The sequence below is a fragment of the Medicago sativa genome, chromosome 5 (assembly GCF_051527215.1).
Source record: "Medicago sativa cultivar Bolivia chromosome 5, Bolivia_mono, whole genome shotgun sequence".
Classification (NCBI taxonomy): Eukaryota; Viridiplantae; Streptophyta; class Magnoliopsida; order Fabales; family Fabaceae; genus Medicago; species Medicago sativa.
This window is the reverse complement of record NC_140753.1, coordinates 51,262,478-51,275,680: the sequence shown is the minus strand read 5'-3', so window position 1 is coordinate 51,275,680 and position 13,203 is coordinate 51,262,478. Positions and strand designations below refer to the sequence as shown.

The following is a 13,203-nucleotide window of genomic DNA, read 5'->3' as shown; positions in this document are numbered from 1 at the left end:
GCATGTTTTTGTTAAAAGTTGTGAAGTAAAATTTTAAATAAAATTTCAGACCTTAACATTTTTAACCTAAGTCAGATATAGATCTTACAAAATTTACCTACCCACATTCACTGGGACACAATTAGAAGAATTTCTCAAAACATGTACTTGTGCTTAACTTACAACCAGCTATATACATACGATGATGAGATTTCATTTCAGGTTGGGTAAGATGTAGATTCGTCCAGGGGAACGGAGACAAGGCAAACCAAATTTAAACCATACCTTAGGGTTTGGTTTGAACCAATGAACATGGTTAGGTCAAAAAATGCACATAGTGCAAGTGAGTGTTCATTGACCCCAAAGCAAAAAACAAACCATTCACAAGAATCATGATACAACCACCCACGGGGGCCACACAAAAGAAATATATTATTATTATTAGTATGTGTGTGAGAGAGAAAAAGAAAGAAAAAGAGAGAATTATTATTATTTTCCATTAAACTTAACCTTAAGTTTTGGCTACTGTGTGGTTCATGATTGTACACTTAATAGCTTGCGTGCACTCCTGCCCTCACACACGGGCACGTATGAATCATGAATCAACCTTCCACAACACTCACTCACAATTCTCTTTTTATTTACTCCTTTTTATCTCAAATATTTAATTTAATCACAATGTGGTCTTTAAATATAGATTCCTGTAAGTTTAATTTCTTCTATTCACTTATTTTATTTTTAAAACCTATTTAAATTACTATAGATTTTATTAAGTAACACAACTCTTTTATTTTAAAATAAAAAAGGATTAAGAGAATGCAAAATGATCGAGAAAACGTGACGAGAAAGAAATACATATTTTTTTAATAGACTAATCTAGTCCATCCAAATTGATATCGAGAAGAACAAATATGATAATTTAAGTAGGTGTGCGCTCCAAGATTTCAAGCCAATAACTAGATAATATTTACTAGATGATCACACATTATAAGGAAATAACAAACACACAAATAAACGTGCATCGTATGGATTTTACCAAATTCATGCAAGACTCTTATGATTTAACGAAGTCAAATTTCTAAATATAAATACAATTTGTAACGTAATAAAAATAATGTATAGATGTTTCCATAAATGTAACTCAATTGGTAGAGACATTCATAATATATTTAGAAGCTAATGTTCAAACCTTAGACACCTTACTTATTCATCTTAAATCATGATATGGATAACACACTTCTAATTCATTTAATTATTTAGTCCTTGTATTTATTTTGAGTTAAATCTCAATACGGTCCTCACAAAAATATAGAACATGTAGTCCTTAAAAAAGATGCAATTTTTAGACTATTACAAAAAATGTAATGCTAACTAATACTTCAACATTTGTTAAGAAAACAAAAAGAATTGTATTGATTTTTTTTTTATATACTTTTAAGATGTTGACTATACAAAATTTTATATAATTTTATTATATTTACTTCTTTAACCAGTATTCTAGAATACTTGTTATTTCACTGTTACTTGAATCAAAATCTACGATGGATCTCTGTTAAGTGATAACATGGATTGTTAAATGAATTACATGTCGTTAACCGTATTTGGTATGTCATATGTAAATTGAAGGGAAGGGAAATGTTAGTCCCCTAGAAATCCCCAAGAAAATAAGACAATTGCATTTAGTATCTCATAAGTGAATAAGCTAATGACATCAATGATCTAAAAAAAATTCCCTAAATCACAACACAAACAACTCATACCTTTGTTTCTTCTACATCACTCGCATTTCATTGATTTGATGATAGTAGCCATATGGATCATACATTTACTAGTTTGAGCGCTATTGATTGGTGGCCTCAGCTATGACAACCTATCAACTTTTTATAAGAACGTCTCAATTTTCAGTCCAACATGCAACCAAGATGAAGAAAAGAAATATTAAAAAATAAAAACATAGATGGATAGTAGTATTTGTCTACGGGCAACCTTTTGTTGTCAAAATATTAGCGTTAGTTTTTTTTTTCTAAGAGACCAACATACATGAATTCATTTTTTTTGTCAGCACTAGATTGAGACTACATGTAAGTTTTTTACGTTTGGTTGTGAAAATATAATTTCAAATATGTAAAATTAATTTTGTTATGTTTAGATGTGTTCAGAGGCGCCCTTCATGGGCTAGGGTGGACCATGACCCACTCGAAAAAATAAAAAATTAACGATCATAGATTTATTTTATGAGATTTTATACAATTTTGTGTCGGTTTTAGATTTTGGTTGATTCAAATTTCTACAAAGTGGTGTCATGGTCCACCTGAAAAATTTAAATAATACAATTATAGATCTATTTTGCGAGACTTTAAACAATTTTTCAACGATTTTAATTTTCGGGGGTTTCAAAAGTGGCATAGATGATTTATGTGATGCTTATACTTGACATGTTAGCAGAGGTTTATTGACCTTCAAATTTGGATGAGTTTCAAATCTCCCACATGTTGTCTTGTCAACTAAAAATTATCTCAGTTAACAGTTGTATTGTACAATTTTTTTTCTTCATAATTTAGAGTAGTTGTAAAATATGTAATTATCTACGTATCCACCCTAGTTTTTTAGTCAAACTCCATCATTTTATCTTCATGCTATAATTTGTGTTTATATATTATAATTTATTTTAATGCCCCCACCCAAGTTTTTTTTTCTGACTCCACCACTAAATATGTTTGAAAAGAATTGTCTTTTTTCTTTAGGATCGATTCTAACACGAAGCTATAATTTACCTTTAATTGTGAACATGACATTTACACTAAAAAATATTACTCAACTTAATTTTACTTAAATATATGAAAAAAAATTAAAACACAAATAGAGTAAATATATTTTAACATACAACTTTACCATCAAAACAATTGTCTTTTACTCCCTCCGTTTCAAAATGAGTGTCGTTTTAGGTGTTGGCACACAGATTAAGATCCACTACAAGAAACATTACATTTTGCCAGGGATTTTGACAAGGGTTTGAAACCCCTGGCAAATTTGCCAGGGAAAATGCCAAGGAGAACTGCTGGGAAAAGACGTGGGACCCTATGAAGAAAACCAGGGCCAAATCCCTCACTTTATGCAGCCTATCCCTGGTTTTTTTTTTGGCGCCACATTGAATTCAAATTGGGAGACAAGAATCTCTGCAAAATGCAGATGATTTGACTAGTGCATGCAATATGCCAGGGAAAATGCGACGGCCAGGCCCTGGGATGGGATGGAATCTCTGCTTTTTGCAGATGAGTTGACCGGTGCTTGCAGAAAACTGAAAAAGCTATGCAAACTGCAAAATGCGAGGGGCACTCCGTCGTATTACCCTTGGCTTTTTTTTTGCCCTATATAAGCATGCACCGGTGCTCATTTGCAGTTAACACTTAGAAAAAATTTCATCTCATTATCTCATATAAACTACTCTTCTCCAGCAACACTAAACCTCTTAAATTTGGTAAAACTCTTTTAACTTATATTTTCATGTTTCTATATTTTGTTACTACTCCACTAATATTTTTAATTTCATTTGTATCAGTGTCAAAGTTATACCACCTCCTGTGTAGATCCTTGCTATAAGCAGCTTGTTCTCTGGATCTGTTATTTGTCAAGTCCCAACAAGTTAGTAGTTTCTTACTTCAAAATAATGTTGTTATACATGCTGGTTGTTGTAGATGATTTTTTTGGATTTGTTATTGTTATTAAATATATGATATTGTTTATTTTTTATGTATATGATGTTATAATTTTTTGCTTGGTAGATCTGTTTTTTTTTCCTGCAAATATATTTTGGATTTTAGGTAATAAATTAGTTTATGTTAGTGAAAAATATTGCAATTAGAGAAAAATATCATATTATTATCTCTGTAATTTTTATTTATGATTTTGAATTTTAAATGCATGTATTGGTATAATATGTATATGTTATTTTTTTAAGGAAATATGTATATGTTATTGTTTTTTGGAAATATATTGTTAGATTAAATTATTTGTAGAAATTATATATGTTTTGATGTTTAATAATAAACTGTAATTTTTTTAAAGAAAAATAGCAACTTTTTCTTAAGAAAAATAGAACCTGTTTATTTTTCTAAGAACATTTCGGTACTGTTAAGACAAAAAATTAATTTCGATACTGTTTTAAAACCAGTTTATAAATTAAATACTAATCAAAGCCAAGGAAAATAAAAATACTTAATTATTAATTAAAAACTAATCATTGTACGTAAAATTTTATTTTATTTTTTGTGCGTAAAATTTTATTTTATCGTTATTCATGCCTATTAATTAGACTTAATATTATTAAGTGTGATATTGTTTTATTTATAAGCATTTAATTGTATTATAAAATTAATTTTAAATTTTGTTTAAAATGTATTTTATAAATTAAAATGATTTTTGAAACATTTAATTGTATTTCAAAAATAAATTTGAAAAAAAATCGATTTTTTAATTAATTTAAATACAATTTATTAATTAAAATTATTTTTATAATATTTAATGAATTGATAAAATATTCGTTTTTATAAATAAAACATTTTTTTTAAAAAAATAATATACACTTTGCCAGGGGTTAAACCCCTCACAAATCCCTGGTTTTTTGCTGATTTGATTTGACCTACCATCAGTCAGTCAGTGCGTCAGTCAATGCGTTAGTTAGTTGCAGAAAAAAGTGAGGGAGTTTGCCAGGGGTTATGACAGGGAAAAAGCCAGGCCATATACCAGGGGTTGAGCCCCTCGTTTTTTTCCCAGGGGTGTAACCCCTGGCAAAGGGTTAGCGACGAGCGCTTTTGCGAGTGCTTGTGCCCCTGGGAAATTCCCTCACAAACGTCCAGTTTGCCAGGGATTCTGTCCTTTTGCCAGGGATTTTGCCCCTGGCAAAATGTAATGTTTCTTGTAGTGAGAAATCTGATGAAATAATAATTGGATATAACATTTTTACTAAACTGCCCTTTACTTTATAAGAAAAAGACAAACACAAATTTGCATTGGAAATTGTGTGAGAGAAAAGTTGGAGTATTTATTGAGGGTAAAGTCGGAAGAAAAAAATTAAAGTTGTATTGGAAATGTAAAGCGACATTCATTTTGAAACAAATTTTTTTGGCTAAAGCGACACTCATTTTGAAACAGAGAGAGTATTTAGTAGAAGAAGCAATAATCACTATTTGAACATCTATATATATTGATATAATTTACTTATCTCTTGATCAAACCTCTGATTATTAGGACTTTTTATCATAGTATTAATACACAAAAAATCATCATGTGAAATTCACACACAACTACAAAGTTTTTAATTTAAACCCGAGTAAATACTTCCAAGTTCCAACTTAACAATATCAACTTTTGTCGATTGGGTTAAACCTTACATATATCACCAACTCAATTTCATCTAAAAATCAATCGACTCAAAATCATTTTTTTTTTTTTCATAATACAAATCATCAATTAATTTTTCACACTTTTTCCCTTTCAATTAAATACTGTAATAATTATTTTGATCCACTTCAATCGAGGGTATATGTGTCAATGCATTTCCTTCTCTCTATATAATTCAACTCTTCCACTCTCTTCTTGGTTACAGACACACACTTTCCACTTTGACTGTACTCAAATCACGCTTGCTCCCTCAAACTCAACTACTCTCTCTCTCTTTCTCTCTCTAGCTTTCTCGCTCTCTTCAAACACTTACCTTGTAAGTTCTTGTTTCCTTAACTTCATGCTCTTCTTTGTGTTCAATATATGTCATGTTTTCAATTCATGTGTTCTTTATTTGTCTTGTACTTGTTTTTTCTTTCTAAATTTGGTAAAAATATTTTTTTTCAACTGAATCTAGTTTATTACCTGAGATCTAGAGTGCAAATTTGTTTCCTTTGAAACTTTCAATGTTCTTTTACTTTATATGTCAATATTTTCATCAATTCCTGAGTTATTTATCTCTTAAATTTTCATGTGATATTTCTGAAGAAAAAAAAAATTCATTTTTCATTGCAACTTGTTTTTCCTTTTTAAAATTCACGTTTTTACTCTGATTTTTCTACTATCACTAAATATATATCCTAGATTTAGAATGAACCCTAGATTTTGCCTTGTTTAGAAAGAGTTTGTTTTGCAAAAGATAGATTCAGTCAATGAAAGTAGAAAGGTAATTTTTTCAAGTGAATCAAAGCAGAAAGATAATTTTTTTCATCATTTTGGTATGCTTTAGACTGAATTTGAAGCTGTTAATATGTGAAAATAGTTAGATCTCTAATATCAAAGTTTGATTGCAGGAATATTAAAGGGGTTTCACCTGAAAGGAGTAGTGGTTGTGGCTTAATCTTTGAGGATAAGGATAAAACAGCATGCGGTGGTGGTTTAGTTTATCTATTGATGTATACAGAAAAGTTATTTCTTTGAATCTCTATTGCAAAGTGATTCTGTAGCTTACAGAAATTTCAATCCTTTAACCCATTAAATCTTCTCACACTTTTGATATTTATAATTTACCTCAATGGGATCCAATTTTTTTGTTGTTGTTCCTTGTTATGTTCGCCAAATCAGCTGAAAATTTAGCCACACCACTTTGTTTGAACCTATTCTGTTCATTTTCGTAGCATTTTTAGTCGCCCTTTTCGTATCGGTTTTTTGTGTTTTGTTGAATTCTTTTCAAGATCTGTTTCAACTGGTTTGGGAGAGTTTGAGGTTTCTGTGAATCTATTTGTTGTGTTTGGAACATTTGGGCTGTTCTATATTTGAAGGGTTGGAAAGTAGTTATGGTGTGCCAAGCAGCTAGTCAAACCAAATTTCGGGCTTTGAAACACGAAAATGGAACGGCAGGGTGCGCAACCATTATAGTTAGAGTTATAGCATGCTTTCAACCTCTCAGAGAATGCCAGGTTTGTGAATCAATCATCGAGTATAATTGGTTTTTTATTTTTTGGTTTTGTAATGTTTCAAATGTTCTAATCAAATTTTTGATTTCGAATGTTTTGCAGGCTGAATATTTCCGTCAATTACTTAAACCTGTAACGTAATTGTTTAGTTTTCCTTTGCTCTTTTTGGGTTAATCCGGTGGTTTTAGTTTGTTTTAATCATTGTTGGTGTAAGAGAAACCAATAGTAAGAGATAGCTCTTGGTGTTTGAATCAGTTTTTCGTAAGGTATATATATTGCATTTGTTAATTTCTTGTTCTTTCATTGAAATGTGTTTATAACTTTACCTTCATTTGTTTTTTTATGTTAATGTATATGTTTTTACATTGTGTAGGTGATTGTTTTGGTTGAATGGGAGAAAATTGTGGATCCTGGACGCCTCAGGTGCAATTTAATTTGCAATCACCCAATTTTAGTTCCTATTGTGCTCCCTTTGAGATAAGGAAGCCTGCTTCTGCAGCTATGAACCCGGGTGTCAATATGAATATGATACCGAGGAATGAGGCAGCACCAGCTTATGGATCCTCTGCATCACCTCATGTGCAGTTAGGAAATTCTAATGAACCTCACGGTTGGTTTTATTGTTTGCCTCGATTTCGTCAGGGTTTTACGAGTCCTCCAAACTTCACTTCGGAGGAGAAACTCCCTCCCATTAGTCATTTGAAGGGTTTTAAGGAGGAAATTGCACCCAATGGAGAATTGGGGTTCCCTCAGAAACAATTTTTGGTCGTTGATCAAACGGGTGATCAAACAACTGTTATTTATAGTTCAAAATTTGGGAGCCCTGTTGAGTGTCTTGGTTCGTGGGATTCAAAATTGCATGGTTGTAGCAATTTGAATGGTAATAACGAACCTTCCTTAAGGAGAGATGTGAATCATGTGATTGGAGTTGGACCAACTTTTGATTATAAAGTTGATGAAAATGATAATCAAGGAACTGAGATTGAAAGTGAGATGCACGAAGATACGGAGGAAATCAATGCATTGCTTTACTCAGACAGCGATGGTTATTCTACTGAGGATGATGAAGTTACCAGCACAGGGCATTCACCCAGTACAATGACCACTCATGTTAACCAGCAACCTTTCAGAATTGGAGGAACCGCAGAAGAAGTTGCTAGCTCCTCCCCTGGCAAAACAAAGAAACGTAAGCTATTCGATATGGCTTATAGTGATGTTGATCTGCAGTTTATGGACACTGCAAGCTCTCTAAAACAAAACAGACCCTTTGACCTTAATCGTGGTGTTGATGATGATGATGCAGAATCAAGGTGCTCAGGCAGCAATTACGGCAGAGGGTCACGTGAAATGGGTTCCTTAACAGGCCATAAGAAGATGAGAAAGGAAAAGATTCAGAATGTTCTAAGCATTCTGCAATGCATAGTTCCAAATGGTAAGGACAAGGAACCAATTCAGCTTCTGGATGAGGCCATACATTGCTTGAATTCTTTGAAACTCAAGGCTAGGGCTCTTGGACTCAATGCCTTGTAAATTATGGAGAATATCAGGCCACCTACATTATTACTTAATACTTATATGTTCATGTTTTAGCAAGAATAAACAAGTTATGTTCATGTTTTATCAGAAGAAGTTTTCAGCAAAAGTTCTGAAGTGTGGTTTCTGAAATCAACATTTTTGAGAGCCTCAAACACTGAAAATTCCACAAACAACCTTATGAGAACTTCTTCAGTTAATTTGGAACATAAAATTAAGCTGTTTTTTTATGCAACTTGTGTGTTATGTATGTATGAAGAAAGAGGGAAATACTCACACACTCCTACTCACCAAATTATGGCACAAAAAAGGAAAAAATGAATGATTAAGTCCATAACTTAGGGGTTAGAGAAAGTAGCACTAACGCAATAGCATGGGATATGAGCTGTTTTGAATGAGAAGACTATAGTTGTTCCAAAGTGTATCCCTCAAAAAACAAGAGTGCACGCCTAATCTCTTGGCTGTCATGGGACCCAACTTCACTACCTCTTTTTGTATCCTTGTCATGTTCAATCCTTTTGTGGGTTTACTTTTTTCCCTCATGTGTGCAATTTATCAATCACTACCTAAGGCTATTAAGCACTTGCACCTTATTTCCCTTTTGTGAGAAGAAGACTGAGACAACTTTATGTTGATGTTGAGGGGACCCTTTTCATTCACTTCATGGATGCTTATTTATTGGTGCAGTAATGTTTGGAAAAACACTGGTTTTTCTTTTTCTTTTTCTTTTGTTGTATGTTTTTTGTTTAGTGTGTATTGTAATTTGGTGTATGGACTACTGGTACTTATGATATCTTGGTTGGATGTAATTTAATGTGGTTGATGTTACTGTTGTCCTTTTGCTTATGTATTTATATCGCATGCACGTATTTATTATATGAGAAAATGATGTATGGTTAAATATTTACTAGTTCTTTATTTAGATGAATATGAATTTTCTTACTTGTGTGTATGAAAGTACTATCTTGTGCTAGATAAGGACATAATGGGACCACATGGTTGAATTATTTGTGTATGACATTTGTGAGCACAAAGAGAGAGAAAGGCATGGGGCGTGGTTGTGGTGAGTAGTCAATAGTCACGGTAGGTATCAAATAGAAGAAAGAATCTTGTACAGTTTGTTTAATTGAATTCAAACTCAATTGTGATTTTTTTCTACAGTGCATGAGAATGGGAAGCATGCAATTGTTTGTTGGTATTAGTTTGAATGTTTTCTTTCTTCACTTTTTTGGGTTAATTACAGAAAGAGGACTTGAGAGATATTCATTCATTTTTTCCCCTCCTTAACATGTGGTCAAGTCAACTGAACTTTAGTGACATATATGCATTACATATTAAAAAAATATATTTGAAGTTTTTTATTTAGAATTTTTGTTCTTTTTTTGGCTGCTGATTTTCAAGTTTCTAACAAGAATTACTTCCTCTGAAAAATACAATAATTATTTAAAATGTTAACAAATATTCTTAAATTAAGAAAGATTATAATTGTTAATTTTAGCATAAAAATATTGTAAATGTTTATGTAACTCTCTTAAGTAACTTTTTGATTTTTTTTTTCCTAATCTACCGTAGGATCTGACAGGTTGGATGAACAATTACCTTTGTCTGAAATTTATAATTAGTTATGGTATCGAACCAAACATATCTTTGCTAGAGTAAATTTCATATTACCATGGATAATGGATAAAAAATTATTTTCCTTCAAAAATAAATAAATTATTTTCATGGTTTTAAATCATAGTGATACAATTAACATTTTGTCATAGATTCTTTTCGCTAGAGATAATTTTATCAGAGGCGCATCAGACGACTTTAAATATATATATATATATATATATATATATATATATATATATATATATATCTCTTTTAACAATAATTCCAATTTTAATTGTAAAGTCTAATTCCTACTTAAACTAATCTACTGTATATACCAATCTTAAAAATTTGAAGATAGCATAAAATGTTTTTTTATTATTTAACATTATATATTTATTCTTTTATAACATTTTTTAAGATTTCTAAACACTTCGCTTATTACACAATCGACTTCCAACAATCGGCAACTTAATCAGGAAAAGGGTACTCCAACCAAATATGTTTGTGCTCAGGTGGATGCGGCTCACAAGAGAATCTTAATCATTTGTTTTTGACTTGCGACTTTTTTGGTCAAATTTGATATGAAATTTACAATCTCAAACTGGTTTCAGTAAAGTCGGCTCATGTCAAGGATAACATTCTTGAATTCCGATCACTAAGTGGCTTCTAAGAACATTTGTTATGTTTTTTATTTGATATGGTTTTCTTGTGGTTGGATTATTTGGCGCATGAATGCTAGTGTTTTCCAACATAGGGGGTGTTCTATTAATTAGCTTGTAGATAAAACTAAGCTACAATCCTTCCGGTGGAAGCCAAACAATCCTAATTTTGCTTTTAATTAGCACATGTGGTAGCTTAACCCCCTTTTATGTTCGGGAGTTCATAATTATACTCAGTCTCTCTTTTGTGTTTTTTAGCGTGTGCTATGTGGCTATATCACTTAATTTCTTTTTGGTAACCTGATGTAACATACTTCACTTAGCTCTTCCCTGACACGTCTTGTGCTTGAAGGACCAAGTTTCTGGATAATATATTCCATTTTAGCTTCTTAAAAAATAATAATTTCTAAACACTGTTTGGATTACAACAACATTTCACACAGGTTTCTAATGATGTGTTGCAACATCATTTTAATAAATTAAATGACCATGTTTCTAAGATGTATTGCTACATCATTTCACACGGTTTCATCCTTGTCAACAAAATTCTGTTTTAGGTAATTCTACTCTTTGAATTCTTGATACTGGTGCTAGTGACCACAGACCATGTCACTAGAAATGCTAATAATTTTGAAACCTTTTATGAAATAATACCTCTTCATGTTACTTTACCCAATGGAAATGATGTTTTAGCTTAATATTCAGGAACTGTTATTTTTAACAAAGTTTTTCAGCTTTTCAATCTTTTATATATTCCTGAGTTTACCTTGAACATCATTTCTGTTAAAAAAGTTTTGGGTGCTTATATCATCTCCAAGAACCAAAACTAAATGTTCACAATAGTGAAACTGCCATTTACTCTTTGATCTTTGGCATCTTAGACTAGGGCATCCCTCAAACAATGTCCTTGGTCATATTTGTAAAAATTTCCCATATGTGAATTATAGTTCTAATAAAGTTTTGTTATTTTTGTTATATTGCTAAACAATATAGACTGCTTATGGCTTAGGGTCAAAAGGGAAGGTAGAGAAAATAGAGAAACTCTCTAATATTCTCAAAGAAAGATATTATTATTTGAATGCTTAATGCTTGAGTATCTTGAATATGCCTAAACACTTGGTGGTGAGCCTATTTATACTACTCTAGAAAGGCTCTCCATTACAAACTAGAAATATCTAGAAACAAAGAAAAGTCTAGAGATATGGATACTCTAGTACATAAGACCAGAAAAATCTAGAAAAGTGAAGACTTCCCTAGTGCTTATTTAGTAGTGTCTAGTAGCTTCCTTATTATTCCCTAGTATTCTAGAGACTTATATATTATTCTTTAGTGTTCTAGAGACTTCCACATTATTCTCTAGTATTCTAGAGTCTTCCATATTATTCTTCATCATTCTCTATCAGCTTACCTCTTTTTAATCTTGTTTTTGATTTAATTCAAATTGATATATGGGGAACCTTGTCCATAACTTCTGTTCATGGTCATAGATATATTTTAACAATTGTTGATGATTATACCAAACATACATGCTTTATCTTATGAAAACCAAGTCTGAAAACAGAAAATTGATGCATTATTTTATTATTTTTGCTAAATCTCTATTTAACACGAATATTTAAAATGTTAGGTCTGACAATGGAAGTGAATATATATATATATATATATATATATATATATATATATATATATATATATATATATATATATATATGCGAAATTTCATATAATCCATCAAACTTCTCGTGCTGAAACACCACACCAAAACTCTGTTGTGGAAAGGAAAACTTCTTGTCCTTATTATTTCACAATAATCTTCCAAAAATATATTGGTCGTGTGTGATGTCCAACATGCAAGTCATATAATAAATAGGTTAACTTCATCCAGGGACGGACCTAAACTTTTGATTTTGGCGTGGCTAAAGTTTCAAAGAAACTATATATTAATGAAGTAAAATTTTGACATGTTAAACACTACATCCAAATAGCTTTGGCGTGTCCATTGAACCCTTGTGTATCAAGTTCAATTCCTTATAACCCACCCACTTTTATGAATGATTTAATTTTTTTTATCTTAATATTTAAAAAAGAAATTGTTATGAACTGAAGCGAAGTTGAACCCAGGACACATGCTTTAGGGAAAGTAACACCCGCTGTTAGGCCATGCATGGAAACGTAAATATTTTTAATTGTTTGAGTTTAGTATATTAAAAAAATTATTGGTTAATATTCTGATTTATAGCCACACTCATCCATACGGTGGATCCGTCTCTTTCGTCATCTTCTATTAATAACCTAACTCCTTATAAGTTATTGTATCAAATTGTGTATAACCTTCAAGATTCGAAGGTTTTTGGTTCTCTTTGTTTTGTATCCACACTACAACAAAATAGAACCAATTTGGGGAAATGTTGGCTACAAATTTGGGGACAAGGACAATTAAATAATTTCGGTTGCCATTTGTTTTCTCTTAGATATATTTTATTGAAGAAATTGTTAAAGAATGAAAGAAAGTGAGTGGTATTTGCTTGTTGTCATTT

The 13,203-nt window shown here is 31.2% G+C and overlaps 1 protein-coding gene and 1 long non-coding RNA gene across 2 annotated transcripts; both read left to right on the top strand.

The window, feature by feature from the left end:
• Positions 1 to 2,948: 2,948 nt before the first annotated feature.
• On the top strand, positions 2,949 to 3,727 carry LOC146922802 (uncharacterized). Its single transcript, XR_015012587.1, has 2 exons — positions 2,949 to 3,457; positions 3,539 to 3,727. It is a non-coding gene; the product is annotated as an uncharacterized LOC146922802 (long non-coding RNA).
• A 1,853-nt stretch (positions 3,728 to 5,580) lies between these two features.
• Positions 5,581 to 9,236, top strand: LOC146922801 (transcription factor bHLH143-like). Its single transcript, XM_085715596.1, has 4 exons — positions 5,581 to 5,695; positions 6,273 to 6,878; positions 6,978 to 7,141; positions 7,249 to 9,236. The coding sequence occupies exon 4, from the start codon at positions 7,266 to 7,268 to the stop codon at positions 8,403 to 8,405; it is 1,140 nt and encodes a 379-aa protein (XP_085571722.1). The 5' UTR covers positions 5,581 to 5,695; positions 6,273 to 6,878; positions 6,978 to 7,141; positions 7,249 to 7,265; the 3' UTR covers positions 8,406 to 9,236.
• The last annotated feature ends 3,967 nt before the right edge of the window (positions 9,237 to 13,203 follow it).